This window comes from Sitophilus oryzae, unplaced genomic scaffold, assembly GCF_002938485.1.
Source record: "Sitophilus oryzae breed Bouriz unplaced genomic scaffold, Soryzae_2.0 scaffold_1693_pilon_pilon, whole genome shotgun sequence".
NCBI classification, from domain to species: Eukaryota; Metazoa; Arthropoda; class Insecta; order Coleoptera; family Curculionidae; genus Sitophilus; species Sitophilus oryzae.
In genome coordinates, this window is record NW_022146383.1 from 755,006 (window position 1) to 779,242 (window position 24,237).

General features: G+C 33.6%; 1 protein-coding gene across 1 annotated transcript; it reads left to right on the forward strand.

The window, feature by feature from the left end:
- Positions 1 to 1,519: 1,519 nt before the first annotated feature.
- LOC115881011 lies at positions 1,520 to 17,768 on the forward strand. The gene is made up of 10 exons (XM_030898362.1): positions 1,520 to 1,836; positions 1,969 to 2,309; positions 3,873 to 4,077; positions 5,468 to 5,641; positions 6,839 to 7,086; positions 8,785 to 9,602; positions 12,071 to 12,339; positions 14,051 to 14,263; positions 14,315 to 14,462; positions 16,946 to 17,768. The coding sequence occupies exons 2-10, from the start codon at positions 2,162 to 2,164 to the stop codon at positions 17,039 to 17,041; spliced, it is 2,319 nt and encodes a 772-aa protein (XP_030754222.1). The 5' UTR covers positions 1,520 to 1,836; positions 1,969 to 2,161; the 3' UTR covers positions 17,042 to 17,768.
- Positions 17,769 to 24,237: the final 6,469 nt, after the last annotated feature.

A 24,237-nucleotide genomic window follows, 5' to 3' on the forward strand; every position in this document is an offset into this window, starting at 1 on the left:
TTTCAACTGAAAATAATTCCAAAATAATCTGGCAACATACTATTTGCACTATTTGCAGCAAATAATCCCTTTAAGAGCAGCCACCCATAAAATAATTAACTAGAAAGAAGTGTCAACTCTGTGTTAAATCGTGGAAACACGATACGCCACCGAAAGCCTTCGTTGTCGTCTGGAGAACTAATTTTCCAATTGACAGGTTGACATGATAAGGACATGATGGCTTAATTTTCATTTCCGTTTCCGGTTATTCAATGGCGGGTCCTCATTTCAGTTCAAATGTATTTTGTATTTTTACTTTTCATAAATAAAACCAAAAATTATTTATTCACATATATTTATTTGAAATATGGAACAACGTGGCTAAATAAATATAAAAATATAGAGGATTGTATTGTTTCAATACCAATTAGTTAATTATATGTACTTTTAACGTAAATTAGTTAAGGTATAAGCATGACTTACAGTAATTTGTAAATAAACACACGTGTTCGCAGACTTCAAGGACAGAAAACGGACACACGAACATGAAAACGGGAGCCTTATACAAAAACCTGAAAACAGAAAAACAATTTTTTTTATACTAAAATTAACAATGTAAAAATATCAATAGGTATAAAATATAAAAATACTGTTTAAAAAAGCGTCCATTATTCCCAAAGAGGCCTGGCTTATAAATCAAAAAGAAGCAAAAAGAGACTTTTAGTTGGATAACATAATCAGATTATCAGTTCAATAATTTCATTATTGACAATAAATCGCACATACTGGAGATAACTAATGTTGGCTATAGTTAAAATGATCTTACCTTGCTGTAAATTGCTTCCATTTTCAGAAAAACACCATTTTCTTGCATCTAAAAAAAAAAAACAGTGTTTATTTACTACCTATTTTTCATATACATGGGACATACCTTCTACTACAGAAACGTCGTTTTTTTAGGATTCTTCATGTAATATATATTTTTATATACTTTATTACCATTATATTTATAAATTTCAGCCGAAATATTAAATTGAACTTCCAAAACGAAACTAAACGGAATGAATTAAAAGTCGAATATTTTCGAATTTGTTCTAGAACAAATCTGAAGTTGTCTCTGAAACTGAAATCTGTCAATTCTAAACATTCTAAACTGTGAAGTTAGACAATAGTTAGACAAAAACAATGCTGTCCTTGTCTAGGCGGCCATACTTGTCGTGAGGAGAATGACAGGAATGACACTAATGACTGTTTCCAATTTTCCTATTTCACTGTCACCCCCCTGCAGCCACCGGCTCCAAGGTTCACCGGGTCCACACCTCTACCACGGCCTTTACCATTGATTTAACTATTATTGTTGGTAATTAACCACTAATTAATTATAATTATTTTTTAATTCCTTATTTTTCAAAGTTATTTTTAAACCAAACGGTTAATTTATTAATTTATCCTTAGCGTACCAATAGACACTCCCTTTGCATACGCCCCTCTTTCTGGATAATCTATGGATACGTTGTCAAGCATCCGTCAACAACGTCATTCAAAGTGATTCTTTTCCAAATCCGATGTGGGTTGTGGAAAAGTGAATCGCACCAATAGTGATTTTTTCGATGTGCCGAGGGTTGATTTGACCGGATTCGCGTATTTTCAAAACATTGCCCGAATTTGCGTCATCTTTTAGTGCTGGTCGCCGCGAGGCGCCGTTTCCTTTCGGCTAAAAATAGCCCGAACCATTCTCGCCTCGATTTTTTTCTGTTGGCATCAAGCGCTTGCATAAGTTTCCTCTGCCCGTGTGCGTGATTACAGAAAAACCTTCTCATGATCGTGTATTCACGGTGAATCTCCTCCTTCCCAATGGTAAGTAAATTTGTGAGCTTAATCGATTTATTTGCGAAAAAAAAGGGTGTTTGGTTTGATCGCGTCACTTTCGAGATTTTCGTTCGCAGCACGCAACGTGTTGATAGCTGAAACGTCAAATTTATTTTCTAGATTTCGTGTGATCTGGAGCCGATACATTTTCGCCCTTAAATGTTGGAAAATCGTCGGTTTTTCACCGTTCGCCAGGTGTAAGAAGGTCCAGGTGTTGTTAGAAGTCCAGCCTTTAATTGGATATATGTCAACTGTCAGGATTGTTTAGCGAGAAGAGAAGGAAAAAAAAAGGACACACAAAACAGGCCCAAAAATGTCGGACGACGACGGATTTTCCGAGTGTTTCGACGAGCCCAACATGGAAATTCAGATCAAAACACTGTTGGGCACTACCTTCGATATCAAAGTGTCGTCCAACGAGACGGTGGCCGACATCAAGAAGAAAATTTACAGGGTTGAAGGTAGGTGCACGTTCTTAGAAGTCGATTTCGTAGTGTTTTAGTGTTTAGAGGTCTTATTTGTTGTTTAACGAGGATTTTTAATTATTTGGCATGATTTCAGGGACTACCTTGTGCTTAATGCATATGCACAATATGTATATGCGTATTTTTTAGTCTAAACAAACAAAACAAATTCCTCTATTCTTAGAGTAGTTACTGTAGATTAGTTGTTATTGTAGCATTGTTTGTTTTTATACATTCTTTTTGGTCCTATTTCAGGATTTAGTGGGTATATTAGATTGGACAAGTAATAATAATACATTCGTTACTATTTTAATGTTATGCAATTTTTATTTATATCATAAACAAAACAATCTATGATTCACTAAGTTGCTCTAACCTACAGCTTTTGTTGTGTGTTTTATACCTATTAGTGTTTTTATTTGTTTGACTACTAGGACACAGGATTCTTAATTATTTGTTATGATTCTGTGATCATTTTATGCTCATAAAGGCTCAAGTGCATATTTTTTAGTCTTAACAAACAAATCAATTTTATCTATTCTTAGTTGTATATTCTAGTGTTTTTATATGTTCTTGTTGATCCTATTTCATGATTTAGTGTGGGTATATTAGATACCACCAAGTAATACATTTGTTACTATTTTAGTACTATGCAAATTTTTATTTATATCTTATGAACAAAACAACACATGATTCAGCGAGTTGTTTTAACCATTTTTTTAATAAGGTATTTAGAGAATTTCATATGCAATTATTAATTTATGTGTTTATGTAAGTATTCATGATTAAATTAATACATTTTGATAGTTTGAGGATTTAAATCCATGAAAAGATAATTTTTTACAGTAAATTTTGCTTCATAAAAATATTTCCGCGAATTTTTCATATGTATAACCTTGTAGAACTATTAATTTTTATGTCTATCAGAAATTATTTAGAATGTTTATATATTTGTTTATGACCCTGTGACTCATATCACCTTTAAAATGTATGTTAGTAAAATATTTTTGTATGTGTGTATTTTTTTTTCATTCTGAATATTCTGAAGCAATGGAAAATTTATTTTAAAAATATTTAGGTGTCCTTTTGAAGATTAATTTTAGTAGACTAGATATTATTTTATATTATAAGATAAGAAGATATCCAGTTAAGTTTTTGTTTTCTAAATAATTCAAAGATAATTAAAAATTTGATAAAAGTTAAAAAAAATTTGGCTATGTGAATTACAGAATTATTGATTTTTATTAATTGGATTATTTAGTATGAGGCTATTTTAGGTTTAATTTTTGTTTTTCTGTGCGTTATCAGATATATTTTAATTTGTTTAAACATGTTTTGTTTAGTCACAAACACTGTGACTAATGTTTATATCGTGTTTTTGTGAAACTATTATTTTTGTTGTTATATGCTTATTTTTGTTTGTGGTCTATAATAATGATAAAGCCAATACTAGATTATCAAAATATTATCAGTCTTTTTTTCAGGCAGTTTTTATATCAGAATTTGCAAAATTCTTAAAATTTAAAGTTAACAATATTTGTTCTATTTTTCTTTTCCCAGGGATACCAATCTATCAGCAGAACCTCATCTTTCGGTCTACGGAACTGAAAGACACTATCAGACTATGCGATTCGGGTATTATCAATGGATCCACTTTGACTTTGGTTGCTTCCATGAGAGGGGGCCCCATATCCACCAGGAGACTATCGGTGTCCTGCGATCACTATCTGTTGAAGGAGCTCAGAGAGCTTTTGGAGAACAGCGCGTATGTATTGATCACAAATTATTATTGTTATGGAGTATCTATATCAGTCAGCAAACTGATATTGCTATATAAGATTGTCTAATTTACTGTTATTATATGTTTTCTTGTAGTAGTTACATGTGCAATATCTGATATAGCTATATCAGTTTAATTGGTATATGTCTATTCTGAGAACAGGCCTAAAATAAAGTGTCTATTTCATGCAATATCAGTTATAATGTGCTTTACTTGTTATTGTTATCTCAGTGTGACTGATATGTGCCTTAGAGTTATATTTGTCCTTGTATTAGTTTCAAGCCAGTTCGCACAATATCAGTTTTTAATCAGTGTAATTGCTATATCAGTTTAATTGGCTTCAGGCTACTCTGAGAACAGGCTGAAAATAAAGAACATGTGGTAGATATAAACCAGTCAGTGTCTATTAGATGCAATATTAGTTACAAGGTGATATATATCTGATATTGCTATATCAGTATGACTGATATCTGTCTCAAAGTTATGTTTGTCCTTGTATTAGTTACAAGCCAGTTAATACAATCTCAGTTCTTAATCTGATATTGCTATATCAGTTTGACTGATATCTGTCTCAAAGTTATGTTTGTCCTTGTATAGTTACAAGCCAGTTAATACAATATCAGTTCTTAATCTGATATTGCTATATCAGTTTGACTGATATCTGTCTCAAAGTTATGTTTGTCCTTGTATTAGTTACAAGCCAGTTAATACAATATCAGTTCTTAATCTGATATTGTTATATCAGTTTGACTGATATCTGTCTCAAAGTTACATTTGTCCTTGTATTAGTTACAAGCGTTAATACAATATCAATTCTTAATCTGATATTGCTATATCAGTTTGACTGATATCTGTGTCAAAGTTACATTTGTCCTTGTATTAGTTACAAGCGTTAATACAATATCAATTCTTAATCTGATATTGCTATATCAGTTTGACTGATATCTGTCTCAAAGTTACTTTTGTCCTTGTATTAGTTACAAGCCAGTTAATACAATATCAGTTCTTAATCTGATCTGACAGTTCTTAATCTGAAATATGATCTGATATATATATATATATATATATATATATATATATATATATATATATATATATATATATATATATATTACTTTTAACTATATTAAATGTAGGGTTACAAGATTATAAATTGAATGTAGAGGGTCTGTAAAAATATGTAAACTATAATGTAACGCTTAACTTCTCTGCAAATGGGTAATGAGGGTGAAATAAAATTTGATTTCAGTAACTTAATCACAATAGGGGTGGCAGTGGAGAGTCTCCAATGTGAGACCTACTTTGATTTTAACACGTTAAATTACTATACTGAATATTTCTGTACGGTTTAATCTAAATTATTATCATCTTATAGAGATGAAGTGACTTCTGGGTCTAAAGTGTCTGTGTTGGTGTTCAAAGAGGGCGACATAATAAACCTGCTGCGCGTAATAGAAAACGAAGACGGATCGTACTCGCCCTACAGCGAGAGTACCATATCTCCTCCGTCAAAGTCCTCCAAGAAGGACACTTTGGAGACCTTTCAAAGGTAAGAGTATACACTTTTCAGACACTTGGATTATCTTCAAATAGAAAAACATCTGGGTATTTCGCCGCTGTAAAAAAATCTACAACATAAAATAGTAATTTTTGTAAACACTGCTGTGTTAATCCTACAGAGACCAACAGTAATACCAGTGTTGCAATTATAAAAATTATACTACCAGACTATCTAACCTACAAGGTTTTATAAAGATTTAAATAGTTTTCTTTTTCAATAGAAATTGGCTAGTAATATTATCGTTTTTAGCACCTGTACATTTTGTACATTTGTTGTTTTTAAAAACAATCTAAAATGTCAATATTCCATGGGTATATTAATAAATGAGGTCTAAATTATAAGAAAATGCATTTTCTAAGAAAACTTGAAAGGATAGATAAAAATGGTATAATACAATTTGATAGACAATTAAATTGTGCATCTGATTCTCCTAAAATATACAGGATGTTCCATTTAAATTAAACAAGTTATTGTCGTTTACAGCTAGAAATTATTTAAAATAAATTTTTAGACACTCTGTATGAGGTAGTATTATTTTTATTATTGCAACACAATAACTGATCAGTAAATAAACTTCAGTAAATTTTTAATATTAAAAACTTTGATACCCTTGGAGAAATGAAACCTTAAAATTTTTACTGCAATTTCACACAACTGAAAATATTTCAAAAACGGTAAGATTTAAGTGCGATAAACCTTAATCAAATCAACCTTTATTTTAATCGTAGAAACTAAAAATGTAATAATATACAAGGTGATCTGTTTTGAAAAAAATACAACTTTGATATTTTTTATTTATTTGGGACACTCTGTATCTTGTAAAAATATTTTTAAATTGTAGCTCTAATAGTCCTTCAACGAATCCAAAACTTACAATTTGTTGCATAAATACCGTTGATGTTATGTTAAAATTAACAGAACGGTAACAAATAAAAAATCAACAGATTTTTTTTCTCTTTGTTCATCTTTTTTACATTTTTTTGCTTCCGACCACTGGAAGAAATATACTATTTTATTTTGTAGATTTTCTTCGAGTGCACTTGGCGTAATAGGACTTTTTTGAAGAAATAAAAAATATATTTTCATTTGTTACCAACTTTAAAACAACATAAAAATAGTTTTTCTTTCGTTATTTTTGTCAGAACCGTTCGATTATTTAGTATTTTTTAGCTCGATTTATTGTAGATTGGTGGAGGACACTCAGATGTGCACCAAATTGGCGATGATTCGTAAAAAGATGGAGGATCTGAACGAAAAAAGGAAGAGCAGGACCAGAAAAGACGAGGCTTGCACCTCCGAAATCGACAAAGATGATTCATTTGACAAGTTTTTCATGGTGGAAGAAGGGAAGAAGTGTATTTCCTACAAGTTTCTGGAGGATTGCGCCTCTGGCATCATTGATAATATGGATTTGACCATATTTGAAAGATCAGGTAAGGTAATCTTTGCAATATCTTTTAAATTCATTTATTACATGTTTAGAAAAAATTAAAATTTTTTTGTTATTTTTTGAAGATACTTCATCTATTTCAAATAGAGATTGGTACATTTTTTTAGTAGCTACACCTTAGTAGTCGATAGAAAAACTCATTTTACAGTTGAGGGTTGGAACCTTTGGTGTTACACAGCAAAATAAAATTACACTAAATCACCACAATACACCAAAACACTTTTACTTTTACACTGGAGGCGCGTTTCGCCAACCATGTTAGCATCATCAGCAGATGATTATAAACTAAAGTACAATCTACAAGTTGAGCGTTTATATACTCGCCCAGTAGGTACCGAGTGGGCGTGGCAAAATCTAGCCAACCGAGTCAGAGCCCACTGAGCGTAACAGTTAATTTCCGCCACTAGAGTAGAAGGAACAAAGAACTTGAAGGAATTGGACCATTGACTCTGTTCATACTATCTTTACATTTATTAATTCTGATGGTTTCATATGCATCTAATTGCCCGTAATTTGAGACTTGTTTAATTAATTTTAAATTATTAAGATCTATACAATGTTCTTTATCAACAATATGTTCGGCAACGCAAGATTTATCCGGTCTACCATATCTTATCTGAGCTAAATGTTCTTTAAATCTAGTTAATATTGAGAAGATCAATATTAACTAAAAAGTAAAAAATAAATAAGTTTGCCCAACATATTTCTGATTACAATCTTTACAAGAAATTTCATAAATACCTGACCTTTCTAGTGGAGGTGTTTTATCCTTTGGATTACCTAATAATTGTTGTAATTTATTATTAGCACTATACACAAGTTTATAATTGACATTCTTAAAAATTCCTTTTAGACCACGGGATAACTCTCTATCAAACGGCTTTTCAGGTTAGAGGTAAACAATTTAATAATGCGCTGCCTTCGCCGCCATATTTGCCTTGCCCATATCATGTTGATTAGCCTTGAGTTGAGGTGGTGCTGGTCAAATCAAATCGCAATGTTGCCAGTTGTTGGCTGGCGCACGAGCACGGTTCTGCAATGTGATTGGGCGTATTTTTCATACGTCATCAATTGGCACTTTAAAATTTTTTCAAATTAAAGCAATTTTGAGGGCCTATAAAAATTATTCAATGTCATGGAACTACTTTTTTTTGATAAATATACTGAAGATAGTCTTCTATTTCAGATTTTGTCCTTGAATTGGGTATTTTATTTTTTGTGAAAGAGCCCATTCCACTGATTTTTTTTTAAGTGTTTCTAACTTGCACTTAAAAATTTTCAAACTAAAGGGAAAGTTACAACGATTCGTTAATAAATAAACAAACAAAGTATCGCGAGGCGTAATTAAATTGTGAAGCTGAACGCATGATGTACACCTTTCCCTAGAACTTTAAGTACTGACAGAGGTACTGATTGGGTCGACCGGTGGACTGCGACAAATCTGCTATATCCCCTTCCACGTCTCTTAGCAATGTGCGCAGTTTCTCGGTTTAATTCGTACGTTTGGCAACGTGTTTACTGTTCTCTCTTTGTTCAGTACATTATAAAGGCATTGTACTCTTCTTACATACGGAAATCTCGACCCAAGACTAACCTTTGCCAGCCCTTAGTATAGTGCACACACAATTTTTTTTTATTTTTAAAACAATAAACTATTTTTATCCCTTTTTAACCCATTTAGACGAAGGCAACCAATCGGAAAGCGAAGAGATCGCGCTCAAGGACAAACACCGCACCAGGCCCAAGGTCATCCAGAACCTTTCCATACCCAAACCGAGCAGTACCACCTCCAAATCCATATACAACGAACGCAAAAACTCTCTATCCTCGTCCTACTCTCACACGAGACAAAACTACGCGCGCATCGCCAGGAAAAAGGAATCTCTGGAACGCTCCGACTCATCTAATAGTTCCAGTTCCAGCCAGTACACAGTGTACTCCCGAGATCGGAACGACTGGAGAAGCAAATCGGACGATGAAGAACTGTTAAATCCGGTTATAAATCTGGAAGAGGATCCTATTTTGTCCTCGGGAGGATCCGGGTTTCTGGATAGTAACTTCGAGCTGGGATTAGGCCAGGAATCCAAGATTTTACCGGAGTTGGCTGCGAGAAGCTTGGGACCTTTAATCCCGGACATTTCCAGTAAAATTACGTCTCTGGATAACAAGATGTCATCCCCCTGGAACAACACAAACCCTTTGCCGAGCCTAATATCGAAAAGCAGAGACGGTAGTCCGATCCTGGAGATCAACAATGCCTCCGTGGTGGAGGAAATGAGCACTAAATTGGCTGATCAGTTGCATTTCCTGGATGAGGAGGAGGGTATAGCGGTGGGAGCTAGGAATAGGGTGCACTTGACGCGATTGGTGCTTTCATCGGAGGGGGCGGAGCGGCCGAAAAGTTCGCCCAATGGGATTGAACTGGAGGAGAGGGGGCAGGAGTTGTGGGAGATCAGGGAGCCGGCGGGGGACAGGCTGAAACACAGCGCCACGTGCAAGGTGGGTGGAATTTTAGAGGTTATAAAGACTAAGTAAATATTTCTTATGCTTGTTTTCTGTTAATTTTATAGTATTTCTTGTTTATTTTAAAACAGATTTTATCCAGAGTGTATAGGCTTGGTGCGTTCTCCGCCGGTGCTGCCACCATCGGGGAATATCGTAAACAACCATACACTGGGGTTTAAATAGCGAGTATGTGAAAAATTTATTATACAGGGTTTCTCACCGTAGCCGTTCGTTAGAAGTTTTTGAGGTTAGGAAAAACTTAGAAGCTTGAAATTTTGAGACTTAGGGTTATTTAACCTTTCCTTTCATTTAAAAATATTTTCAAGGTCACACCACTTCCGGTTACACCGGAAGTCGCCGTTAACTTCCTTATTTTAAATGGAACACCCTGTATATTATTTTATTTTTGAATTTCTAAGAAAATTTTATGATGAGTTTCATTAGGTTTTCCTATACCTATTTTCAACTGTTTATCAGATATCTTGATTTATTTGAAAATGTTTACAGATTTACCCCTATTTTTAACAGTCGGTCTTTTACTCATTTTGAATCGGTGATAAACGCTTCTGCGGTAAACCGTAGCAGAGAATTAATACTTTAGAAATCCATATTGACAATTAATTTATTGCATACAGGGTGTCCAAAATCTGATAACTGATAAGATTATTTTCAAACTCAAAATAGTTCATTTTTTCAAATGAGACACCCTGTATATTTTTCGATAGTTGGATGCAGAATTCAATTCTGCATCCATTTGCTATAACTTTCCCTATACCCATTTTCAACGGTTTTTTTGTTAATCCGTATTTTTTACTTTAATTCAATTTTTGGCAGAATCGACAATATCGTTTGGGTTTTTTAAAAGACAATAATTATGTTAAAGTAAAGAAATTGAATGTAATTAGAACATACGAACACAACAGGAACAAAACAAAAGTGAAAACATATAAAATATAACATAACATAACAAAACAAACGTATTTTCAACAGTAACGGGGAGGCATTAATTATTAATACTCGACGTTAGTGTATCCCTACAATAATAAAAAAAAGTTAACTCAATAATTACAAAAATTTTCGTTCATAGCGGTCACTTCGAACAATAATTTTTGTAATTATTGTGTTTACTTTTTTTTTATTATGGTAGCGATACACTAACGTCTAGTGTTAATAATTAATGCCTCACCGTTACTGTTATACCTTTGGTGTGTTATGTTATGTTATATTTTATACGTTTTCACTTTCGTTTTGTTCCTGTTTTGTTCGTATGTTCTAATTACATTCAATTTCATTACTTTAACATGATTATTTTATTTTAAAAAAACACAAACGATATTGTCGATTCTGCCAAAAATTGAATTAAAGTGAAATATACGGATTAAAAAGAAAACTGTTGAAAATGGGTATAGGGAAAGTTATAGCAAATCGATGCAGAATTGAATTCTGCATCCAACTATCGAAAAATATATAGGGTGTCTCATCTGAAAAAACGGACTTTTTTGAGTTTGAAAATAATCTAATCAGTTATCGAATTTTGGACACCCTGTATGAGATAAATTAGTTGTCAATATGGACTTCGAAAGTATTAGTCCTCTGCTCCAGTTTACCGCAGAAGCGTTTATCACCAATTCAAAATGAGTAAAAGACCCACTGTTAAAAATAGGGGTAAAAATGTAAAAATTTTCAAATAAATCAAGATATCTGAGAAACAGTTGAAAATAGGTATAGGGAAATCTAATGAAACTCATCATAAAATTTTCTGAGAAATCCAAAAATTAAATAATATACAGGGTGTTCCATTTGAAATAAGGAAGTTAATGGCGACTTCCGGTGTAACCACGAAAACAATGCTTTTGACGATAAGTTTATAATCTGTGTTATTACTACATGCCGATTAATTTAAATTCTTTTTATCTCCTGTATTTTTCTCATAAAATTTCTGATTTAAATTAAAAAATAAAAATGTTAATCATATTGGGGTCTGGTCGACTGGCGGACAGTGGATTTTTAAGAAACAAAATTCTAATATACTCAACCACTATTAAGACAAAAAAAACTCATTCATAAAAAATCTTTATTTGTCAACCAATCTTACTTTTATAATTTTTAAATTAATACCTGTTTTGTCCCTTGATGTTTACGTTTTTACCGAGTGACAATATAAAGAAATATTGCCCTACGAATTGGTACTTCCTTGTAAAAACTTAAACTATGACAAAAATCTGATTTCGTTTATAACGATTTTTTTAAAGGTACATAATTATAATTTTAGAAGATGTTCAACAATTATTGTTGACCATTTGAAATTGTCACAAAACAAAGCGACGCCGACTCCCAGTTCACGTTCTTTTTCGGACTACCCCTTTTCTAACTGCCCTACTAAGAACTGAAATACTTAAATATTATGACAAAGCCACGATTTTATTATTATTATAATTATAAGTTTACTTCTCTTCACGTAGGTTGGTTTAGTGAAACGCCACCAGGGTGGGTTAGAATACAACTACGACAGCCTGGAGAACACCCAAACTAACCTCAACTCGGACCTGGGGAAGTTCTCCAAGTCCTCGACGGAATTCGGCGTGTGTTCCGGTACGAATTATTTCGTGCCGCAGTACCTGTCGACGCCCAGCGCCATACCGCCCCAATACGCTCCCAAACAGCAGTCCAACTATTGCGATCTGTACTTTAGGAGCGAGAGGAGATCGCCCTTGTACAGCAGAAGAAATAGGTAAGAGGCGATATGAGAATTTAGCTTAAAATATACTGTTTTTAAACGGTTTTATTTAGCTCGACCTGTACGGTATTTATTTATTTGTTTGTTTATTTGGGTCAAAATTGGAAATTGAAATTTAAGTACCTTCCTGTTGTCAGATTGATCTGAAATTTGGTACACACCTTTAGTTCCGATGACAATACAATATAGTAATATCAATAACATTGTAAATCTAAGATGGCCGCCGGTACAAAATGGCGGATTTCATATTTTTCCACAACCCCTCGATATGGGTATCAAATGAAAGGGCTACACAAGTAGAATACTGTGATTATGACAAAATTTAAAATCCAAGATGGACGTCGTTACAAAATGGCGTATTAGGTGAGGGCATGAGCAGTCGTGTCCAGAACAGTTGTGTCCAAGATTGTGTGACGTTAGAAGGACAGATAAAAAAAATAGGTGATTAGATGTATCTACGTAGTTAGCGGTAGCTTTACCACCCAAGTTAAGGTAATAGGTTAAAATGTGCTGAGGACTGTATGGCATTAGGGTGGCTAAAAATGTAATGTCGCAAGCGTTTCCCCTCAAGATTGGGCGCCTCTTGTTGTATATTATAGCTTTGCCCCTCTACTGGACCTCTGGGGTCGACCGTTAAAATGTCCATTACTCGTGGGAACAACATGGAAACAATAAATAAAAACACAAACAAAAATAAAAACGAAACTGCTACACAACGAAAAAGAAGGCTCGAAAAGGCGAAAGAAAAGTATAGAACGAAACGTGCAAAAGAAAGTGAAAATGAAACTTATAGTCGACTACAGAAACGAAGAGAACGGTTAGCAACAGAAACACCTGAGCAACATGATGCCAGGTTAATAGCACAACGTGAGAGACAAAGGCAGCTGGTAGAGTCAGAAACACCTGAGCGTCATGAGTCCAGGCTAGCATCACAACGTGACAGACAGAGAGAGTTGTTAGCGGCAGAAACACCTGAGCGTCATAAGTCTAGGCTGGCATCACAACGAGAGAGACAAAGAGAGTTGTTAGCGTCAGAAACACCTGAGCGTCATGAGTCTAGGCTAGCATCAGAACGCGACAGACAGAGAGAGTTGTTAGCGTCAGATTGTAATAAATTATCAGGTAAAAACCATGTAATAATGATGCACTAAATGAATTAAATAGAATGAGGAATATTCGGTAGGCATTTCCGTTAAATACTAAAAACTAGAAAATAAAAAATCCGTAAAAAAACTTTTAAGTTAAACGGTTTTATCTTATGTGCACTGAAAACTAGAAAATAATAATAACAATTAGGTATTTTGAACTTCTAGTTCAGAAATATTTTAGTACTAGGCAGAATAGCTTTTAGGCATATTAGACTAAAATAAAAACGTGGGGCCCATTAACTATTGCTGTAATCGTAACTGGAGATTTTGACAATCAATAACCAGCCGTGGCGGCTTCACCAGCGAACGCCGAGCTCATGATCTACCAAAGTATAAAGATATGCTTTGCCATAGGTAGGATTTCAGAGAGGCCCCACGTTTTTATTTTAGTCTAATATGCCTAAAAGCTATTCTGCCTAGTACTAAAATATTTCTGAACTAGAATTTCAAAATACCTAATTGTTATTATTATTTTCTAGTTTTCAGTGCACATAAGATAAAACCGTTTAACTTAAAAGTTTTTTTTACCGATTTTTTATTTTTACTATTCTCAACAGGAAAGAAAATTTGGAGGAAACGGATTCTTCCAATAAGGATAATCCATCTCCGAGTAGTTCCGTGGTCGCCGCTAGTAGTTTAATCAATGACAGTTCCAGCATAGAACGGTTAAAGAACGACGAGAGTCAGGTTTGTCCCAAGTCCAAGGAGGAACTGCTCCACGACTTCTACGGATACTGTAACGAAGGCTCGACCGATCCGGCGTTACAGAGGTAAGTGTATACGCTATACAGTGTGTTCGATAGTAGGATTTTTGTTTATAGAGAGGAAGAGAAAAGTGAAGAAGTGAAATTACCGCCTGTGATAAAAAAGAAGTCGAGATGTACGGAGTGCAATAGGAAATTAAATATAACGAATATTTACAATTGTAGATGCGGTAGGATATTCTGTTCTCAGCATCGATATTCAGAGGTAATTACTATCATGGTCACTCTCATTTTTGGCAAAACTGTGAGTCGCTTTGCTTAGTTTTACCTCAGTTTTGCTAGTAATATTACCATACATTTAGATAAATTGTAATACAGAATATATATAGGATTTCTTTCTGGATGGGATTATATTTATCAAAATTAAAATTCCATTGTATGTGTCGAAACACATAGCATGGGATTTTTATTTAATCACAGAAATTCCAATCCCCTAGAGAAAATCTAACAAAACGGGATTTTTTTTTCAGACACAAAAAATCCCAACCTCTAGAAAAAATCCCACAAGATGGGATTTTTTACAGGAGAAAAATTCCATCCTATGGGATTTTTCTAGAGGATGGGATTTTCTTCTCACATAAGAATTCCATCCTCTAAAATAAATCCCATAGGGTAGGCTTTTGTGACTGAAAAAAAATCCATCTAGAAAAAATTCCACAAGATTGGATATTTTTTTTGACTGAAGAAAATCCCATCCAGTGGGATTTTCTTCATTCACATAAAAATCACTAGATATCTACTATCATACTCTAAATAAATCCCACAAGATGGGATTTTCCGTGATTTTTCCAACGGATGGGATTTTTCTTTAAAAATCCCATCCTCTAGAAAAAATCCCATTGGGAATGGGATTTTCTTTCACGTAGAAATACCATTGTATGGAAAAATCTCATAAGATGGGATTTTTATTCATCAAAGAAAATATCATACCCTGGAAAAAATCCCATAGAATGGCATTCCTATCCTGAGTGATAGGATTCCCATTCTATGGGATTTTTTCCAGGGTATGGGATTTCTTCAGATTATGGGATTTTTTTCATTCACATTAAAATCCCAACTTATGTGAAAATCCCAAAAATGGGCATTTCCATCACTCACTAAAAAACATTCTCTAGTAAAAATCCTTCGGGATGGGATTTTTTTCTGATTGAAGGAAAATCCCATCCTATGGCATTTTTTCTAGAGGATGGTCATTCACATAAAAAATACCGTCGTATGTGAAAATCCCATAGGATGAAATGTTTCTTCTATCGCAAAAATCCCTTCCTGTGGAAAAAATCTTTTGGACATCTGGAAAAAAGATTTTCAAAGGATAGGATTTTCTTCTTTCATATAAAAATGTCGTATGTGAAATTCTCACAGGGTGGGATTGTTCATTAATCTCAGAAAATGCCATCCTCCGAAAAAATCCCACAAGATGGGATATTCCTTGATTAAAAATCCCATCCTATGTGATTTTTTCCAAAGGATGGGATTTCCTTCTTTCACATAAAAATGTCGTATATGAAAGTCTCGCAGGGTGGGATTGTTCGTTAATCTCAGAAAATGCCATCCTCTGGAAAAATCCCACAAGATGGGATAATCTTTGATTAAAAAATCCTATCCTATGGGATTTTTTTCAAAGGATGGGATTTTCTTCTTTCACATAAAAATGTCGTATGTGAAAGTCTCGCAGGGTGGGATTGTTCGTTAATCTCAGAAAATGCCATCCTCTGGAAAAATCCCACAAGATGGGATAATCTTTGATTAAAAAATCCTATCCTATGGGATTTTTTTCAATGGATGGGATTTTCTTTCACATAAAAATGTCGTATGTGAAAGTTTCGCAGGGTGGGATTGTTCGTTAATCTCAGAAAATGCCATCCTCCGAAAAAATCCCACAAGATGGGATATTCCTTGATTAAAAATCCCATCCTATGGGATTTTTTCCTAAGGATGGGATTTCCTTCTTTCACATAAAAATGTCGTATGTGAAAGTCTCGCAGGGTGGGATTGTTCGTTAATCTCAGAAAATGCCATCCTCTGGAAAAATCCCACAAGATGGGATAATCTTTGATTAAAAAATCCTATCCTATGGGATTTTTTTCAAAGGATGGGATTTTCTTCTTTCACATAAAAATGTCGTATGTGAAAGTCTCGCAGGGTGGGATTGTTCGTTAATCTCAGAAAATGCCATCCTCCGAAAAAATCCCACAAGATGGGATATTCCTTGATTAAAAATCCCATCCTACAGGATTTTTTCCAAAGGATGGGATTTTCTTCTTTCACATAAAAATGTCGTATGTGAAAGTCTCGCAGGGTGGGATTGTTCGTTAATCTCAGAAAATGCCATCCTCCGAAAAAATCCCACAAGATGGGATATTCCTAAAGGATAGGATTTCATTCTTTCACATAAAAATGTCGTTTGTGAAAATCTCGCAGGGTGGGATTGTTCGTTAATCTCAGAAAATGCCATCCTCCGGAAAAATCCCACAAGATGGGATAATCTTTGATTAAAAAATCCCATCCTAAGGGATTTTTTCCAAAGGGTGGGATTTTCTTTATTCACAAAATAATAAAAAAATGCTAATGATGGGATATTTTTTATTCCATTAAAAAATACTTATTTTTCATGGAAACATTTTCAATTCAAATTAATGTACAGTGCTTTATGAAACTTTCCAAAAAATAAGCGATACTATATTTTAGCTTCACAAATGCACCTACGACTACAAGACCGAGGGTAGGAAAATTCTAGAACGTCAAAATCCTTTGGTGACGGCGGAAAAGATCAAACGTTTATAACGCGAGAAGAAGGCACTGCCCCCCATCATCAGGAACGCGGATCCATGAACACACCGTATGAAGAAGAGTGCCTCTCAAAAGTAAACAAAAAAATAGTTTTTTTCCAATTCGATTCAACTATTTTACGCTGTATTGTCGATAATATATAATATATATAAACACACAAAAAAAATATATATATTACTAAAAAGTTGTTTAAAGGTTTTTCTCGCTTGCGATCTACTACTACGCTCGTCGGATTTTTTTTTTCGTTTATTTCGTTATTTTTTCTTTTGTCTTTATTTTTTCTTTTAGGTTCTTCTTTATTTTTAGTCGTTCTCAAGCTGTTTCAGACGGTGCACGCAATCAAAACTTTGTATTTTCTCAGTTATAGGTTGTATAATATTTTTTGTTAGCAGTAATTTAGCGTTTTTATGAAGATTAATGGAATACAGGATAGATTAAGTATGGATGAAATTAATTTGTTTAAATTTTGACTTTTTAAGAGAAAAAAAACCGTCATAGTAGGCAAGAGAAAACGTTTCACTTCGAACTCTACTACAGGGTGTGGCGAAACGTTTGTAAAGAACTGAGTTTTTTTTAAATTTTTATTCGGCTATCGAGAAAAAATTCTGCAGAAACAATTCAGCTTTTCTCTTTGATAAAATTACAATATTTTGTCTTGTATCTCCGCCACTGGACTAATTTTCGTACAATATAAATATTTTGTTGATGACTCAATAATACATAAAAAATCGACATTTTTGGCGCACACTGTACATTTCGATGCCTAGATCTGTCAGCTCCTCTCTATGTCGTATACCTTACAGAATTTTATTTATTTATGATGGTATAGAATTGTTAAAATTCATTTTAATGGGTATAATGACATAAATATGTCACTATACCAGACTACCAAGGAATTTTAACAGCTGGTTTGTTACAATTTTGAATTGTTCCTGGTAGTGTCTTCTGAGAGAATTCTAACTTAACGTAAATAGTTGGTATAAATAAAATTCCAGTATACAGTGAATGTAAAAAAGTTTGCAATAAATCTTAAATAGTTCTTGAATAGTTTGATAATAACAATTGATACTTTTATAGTTTCTTGTATATTAAGTACAGTTGCGGTTGGAACCTTTGGTGTTACAACGGTAAAATAAAACACTAATTCACCACATTACCCTAGAACACTTACTCACTTAGTGTTAGAAGTAAAGTGTTTTGGTGTACTGTAGTGAAAGGATGTTTTTTTGCTGTCCTTGTATATTTTTCGAAATCGTTACATAGACGGAAATTCGAATTCCTTTTGATATAATAATAAAAAAGTAATAAATAATAATAAAAAGTCATACAATTGAAAATAATGTATAAGAACATTAGAGGAGAATAAAATACTACCTATATACTAAATACTACCTATACTAAATTAGTATATAAAATACTAATTGTAATCACCCTTACAATCTTAAATGGGAATGGGGGTCAAGTGGCATATCGTTTTAAAGGGCTTTTAATTCTCTTTTCAGTGGTATCCTACTTTGTTGCTTTTTGTCCAGAGGTTTCCGAATAATCGCGTTCCAAAGTTGTAGAAACAATTAAACATGCCTGCATTGAGATTTTGGTTTTCAGGCTAGTGTTTACACAACAATTATTGCAATGGGTCTCCTTGTAGTACAAATGCTTAGAAGATCAGGTGGTAACATGGACGTAACCATTACATTTTTCTAGGGGGGTCGAAATACTAACAAACAGAAAACATCGTAACCATTAACGTTTTTTTTCTCAAATTATTTATTATTTTTTTCAAACACTCATATTTTTCGAGAAGGACATACACAATATCCCCAAAAAGTTAATGTTTGGGCTGGTGTTCTTGGAAATGCTTGAATGAATGACGTAGCCATTACATTTTTCTAGGAGGGTCGAAATACTAATAAACAGAAAATATTATAACCATTAACGTTTCTTTTCTCAAATTATTTATTATTTTTCTCAAACACTCATATTTTTCGAGAAGGACATACACAATATCCCCAAAAAGTTAATGTTTGGGCTGGTGTTCTTGGAAATGCTTGAATGAATTGGTTCTTTATTTATTGAAGGAAACTTGACAGGTGATCTGCATCTTAAAATGCTCAAGAGACTATTGATCCTTTTTTCACTCAAGAGCTAGAAACTCAAATTGATACAGAGGGTAATCCAGTTTTACAGGAGGATTTGTTAACATTCCAGAAGGACGGTGCTTCACCGCATTATTTTCTTTCGGTACGATAGTGGTTAAACGAGAGATTTCCGGGTACATGGATTGGCCGAAGTGGACCAATTGAATGGCCTCCAAGATCACCGGATTTGACACCCTTAGACTTCTTTCTTTGGGGACATCTTAAATCCAATGCTTATAAAACACAACCTACTGATATTGATGATCTTAAAAGGCGAATTACAGCAGAATGCCGGTCAATTCCCGGTGAAGTTTACCGAAATGTTAGGGAGGAGTTTGAAAACTGGACACAAATGGACAAGATTTTCAACAACTTATAAGTTAGGGCGTAAGTGATGTAACCCAATATTCTAATCATTTGTACCTAACCTAACGTAACCTAACCGATACAGTTAGTAGGTAAAACGAGAGATTTCCGGGTACATGGATTGGCAGACGGGGACCAATTGAATAGCCTCCAAGATCACCGGATTTAACACCCTTAGACTTCTTTCTTTGGGGATATCTTAAATCCAATATTTATAAAGCACAACCTACTGATATTGATGATCTTAAAAGGCGAATTACGGTAGAATGCCGGTCAATTCCCGGTGAAGTTTACCGAAATGTTAGGGAGGAGTTTGAAAACAGACTCTATTGTTGTTTACAGGAAAATGGACAACATTTTGAACAACTTATAAGAGGTAAGTGGTGTAACCTAATATTCTAATCATTTGTACTACAAGGAGATCCATTTCAATCATTTTTTTGCAAACACTAGCCTGAAAACCAAAATCTCAATGCATGACATATTTAATTGTTTCTGCAACTCTGAAACCTCTAGAAAAAAAGCAACAATGTAGGATACCATTAAAACGAGAATTAAACGCTCTCTAAAACGATGTGCCACTTGACCCCCATTCCCATTTAATATTGTAAGGGTGACATCTACCCCTCCTAGGGGGTTGAAAGAGAAAGGCTAAAAATACTCATTTAAAGTGTTCCCGTTAAAATAAAATTGAGGTGTCTTTCCGATTTTTCATAATTTTAACTGCAAGAGAGATATTAAGGGTGGAAAGTTTTAAAATTGACAAAACCGATCATTTATGAAATTCACTTAAAACTAACTAATTATATATTTGTTCTTGCATTTTTGCTTTTATAGCGTGTCATGTAACCCTACTTTTTATCTTTCAAGGACATTTTTAAATTTACCGCCATGACAATAATTGTCACGTGTCATTTAAAAAAAAATTTTTTTTATACTGAACATGATTTGTTGCAAACAAATTTTTGGAGCCACCGTATATACATCATATCTTTTACTGTTAATTCCTCAGTTAATCTATCCTGTATATAAAGAACTAAGAAAATATAACTAGGACACAAAAGTTTTTTTTTGTTTAGTTATTTTTTGTTCTTCTTTTTTCGAAACTTTATCAGATCTGTAGAAAAGTTTTTTTTATTTCAACCTCATTTTTTTCTTGTTATATTATGTGTTTTAACCTGGTTGTTTTTTGAGTGATAACAATAATTATTTTTTAACCAGAACTATTAAAAAATACACTGTGTATTGATTTAGGACCTAATTGTAATCTACTGCATCGTCTAATACTCAAAATATCGCGTGATATTCGAAAAAAGAACAGTGTCGCAGTAGGCGTAGAAAGAATACGTACAGGGTGTTTCAAAAACCATTTGACATCTCTCTCGGCGATTCAAATGAAATTTTGAGGAGAAAAGTTACTGTAAGTGCGACATATTTTAATATAATAGCTCTAAAAGGCTCATGGCTTGATTGGTTATTTTTCTCCATTTGTTTCTGTCTTTCGACTTTATTCTCCCCCCATCCACTCTTATCCTTCTCAAGTCCTCTTCTACACCCTTTTTCCATCTGATTCTCGGTCTAACCCTCCTTCTCTTTCCACCTATTTTACGTTTCATTATCATACTAGGAATTCTTGCTTCAGCCATTTTTCCAATGTGTCCCAGACATCTCAGTCTTGCTACTCCCGTTATTCTCGGTGCCCGATATAGTTGCTTTAATTCTTCATTTGTTCTTCTGGTCCATATTATGTTGTCTACCTTTTTTCCTCCAAAAATCTTCCTCGGTATTTTTCTTTCCCAAATCTCTAGCCTCGAACTTTCCGTTGCATTGAACGCCCATCATTGTTTACTTAAATTTTACATTCTGATTTTTTAACTTCTGGAACTGTTCTTACTCTTAATAATTTTACAGTAGAGTACAGAGTAGTACACTGACATCTATTTCCTGCCATAATTTCTTGAGTTACATTTGGATTCCTCAGAAATACGGCTCATAGATATATGAATGTATCTACTTCCTCAAACTTGTATCGTTTACCTCTCTCAGAATTCATTTGTAGACATCTTCCCATCTCAAAAATCCCTATCTGACCACTACATAATTTTTTTTTTCTCATTAAACACCAAACCTACTTTTTGCGCTTGATTTTCTAGTTTTTTGGTCACCGATATCAGCTCTTTCCGATCCCTTGCTAAGATAACTAAATCATCGACAAAGGCTAAGAATTGGTGTCTTTTTGTATACAGAAGGCCCTCTCTGTTGATTCCCGCATCTTTTATAACTTTTTCTAGTACTACACTAAACAATACTGGAGATAGTGGATCCCCCTGTCTTAACCCGTCCCTGATTATAAATTTAAATTACTGTCTCTTGGAGTGTCAATTTTATCATCTCTTGCTAACCCCTAATTCTGTTAACTCTCTAAACACCTCCGTCTTGAAGAATATTATAATAAATCGAAAAAAAAAGGAATACTTCAACGCCCTGTAGCTATGAAACAAAGCAGAATGGGACCTATGTTGATATAAAAAATAAATCTTTACGTGAGGAATCGCCCGGCGAGATACGGCACATGTTTCTTGAAACACCCTGTATACATAGCCCCGTATATTCTCAAATAATTCACGGACTTCTGTCACTGTCAAAAGTGTCTACGCCTACTATGGCACAGTTCTTATTCAATCGCCCGGTATATTTTTATTGTACTGAACCGGAAACTTCTTTGGATGATATTCTCTGTATCTGAGGAATGTTTTTGAACTATTACTTTACCACTCTTTGTTATTTGTATTCTCTATATAATATGTAATTGTTATGGGAAATAATCTTTAATTTATATATTATATTTAAAAAAAAAACGAAATGTAAGCAATAAGTTTAAACCTTTTTTTCGTTGCTATGTATATCTGATACTAAATTTTAACAAAAAGGAATATATACAGGGTGGTCCGGATTGTATTCGTGAAGCTTCGGCAGTTTATTCTGCAGATAAAAATAAGTAAAAAAGTTCGTATAAATTTATGTCTTAAAATGCTCGGTTTCGGAGATACAGGGTGTAGAAGTTTTATTTTTATGTCGGTTTTTTTTTTCAAATAATTTCTTAACTAACTTTGATATTTGGATGAAAATTGGTGTCTCCTACTTGTGGGGGACGCCATATACAGGGTGTCCCAAGCTGAGCGTGCATTAGAAGTTGCTAGAGAACTACAACAACTAGATCAGAGATTTTTTGCACATCTTTGTTTCATAACTCGATCGATTAAAAATATTTTTAATATGGCGGCATTTCCGGAAATACCGGAAGTTGACAGCTACTTTCTTATTTTAAATGGGTATCCCAATTTTTTATTACATACTTAGATTCTCTGTAAAATTTTATGAATTATATATCAAACACTCTATACCTAGCATTAACCGTTTTTGAGAAAAAAAATATTTAAAATTTTTGGAGGAAAAAAACTGCCTGTCAAAAAATCTGTATAGCCTAAACAACAAATTTAATGATTACCACAGCCGTGAGAAATATTCAAATTTTGATACTGCAGTCTCGGGTTCTTTTTTTGAAAAAAATACATTGGCGCAAACGGATCGTGGCTATCTTGATCGGTTTCGATGCTACAGGGGATTCTCAAATTTTGTACTTGTTGAAGATGTTCGATAGTTTGTTTATTTCAACAACTATGCAAAAATGAATTAAACATTCTAAAGGCACTTTTCTGTGTCGAATGCAGTGGCGTAGTCAGACTTTTTTCAAAAAAAAAAAATATTTTTTTAGATATTAACTATATTTATGTTTTTTTAAATACAACCCCCTGTATATTTTGAAATTTCCTGATTCAGTTTGGCATGGGCTTCTCGAAAATATATAACACTATATATTTATTTTCACTATTAATTTTAAAATTCCAATTTATTTAAAGATATCGACTTTCCTGTTGGTAACTGAAAATAAGCGAATATCTAAAATCAAATAAAAATAAGTGTGACAGAAACAAAAAGAACATATTTTAATACAAACTCAACAGGTTACTTCAATGGGGCTTATAAAAACACCAAGACTACATTAAATGTTCAAACTGCTGCCCATTATTATCTATTATAGACCGAGCTGGCACTGTGTATGTTGGTTACACTTTGCAAAGGCACAACAAAACTATCTTGTAACTCTTCTAATGTTCTATTTGCATTTCGATAAATTTCGTTTTTCAGAAAGCCCCAGAGAAAGAAGTCCAAGGGAGTGATATCAGGTGACCTAGGTGGCTAGGATTAAACTATTTTCTGACCGTTTAAAAATGGCTGGTTTGGTTGGTCGCGCTCAAAATATTAATCAGCCGCCATTTGCTTATGTTTGTTAGACTCAATATAACATTCTAACATATTATATTTCTCAAAATTTTCAAATTTACTCGTTTTTTTATCATTTAAAATACACACACTTCAATCTGTTGAAATGAAATGTCACGCATCCCGTCAAAGGTGTGTCCCGATCACCATGACAACCGTTTACTTTGTTACCCGGCGCAGCCTACTACTAACTGATATAGAGTGTTATATATTTTCGAGAAGCCCATGCCAAGCTGAATCAGGAAATTTAAAAATATACAGGGGGTTCTATTTAAAAAAAAACAGAACTATAGTTAATATCTAAAAACAAATATTTTTTTCGAAAAAAGTCTGACTACGCCA

Excerpts from the sequence above, each read along its gene's own strand:
- LOC115881011 (XM_030898362.1), top strand. The coding sequence starts at position 2,162 with ATGTCGGACGACGACGGATTTTCCGAGTGTTTCGACGAGCCCAACATG. Across the intron at positions 5,642-6,838 it reads ACTTTGGAGACCTTTCAAAG|ATTGGTGGAGGACACTCAGA; the intron begins GTAAGAGTATAC and ends GATTTATTGTAG. Across the intron at positions 14,264-14,314 it reads ACCGATCCGGCGTTACAGAG|AGAGGAAGAGAAAAGTGAAG; the intron begins GTAAGTGTATAC and ends TTTTGTTTATAG.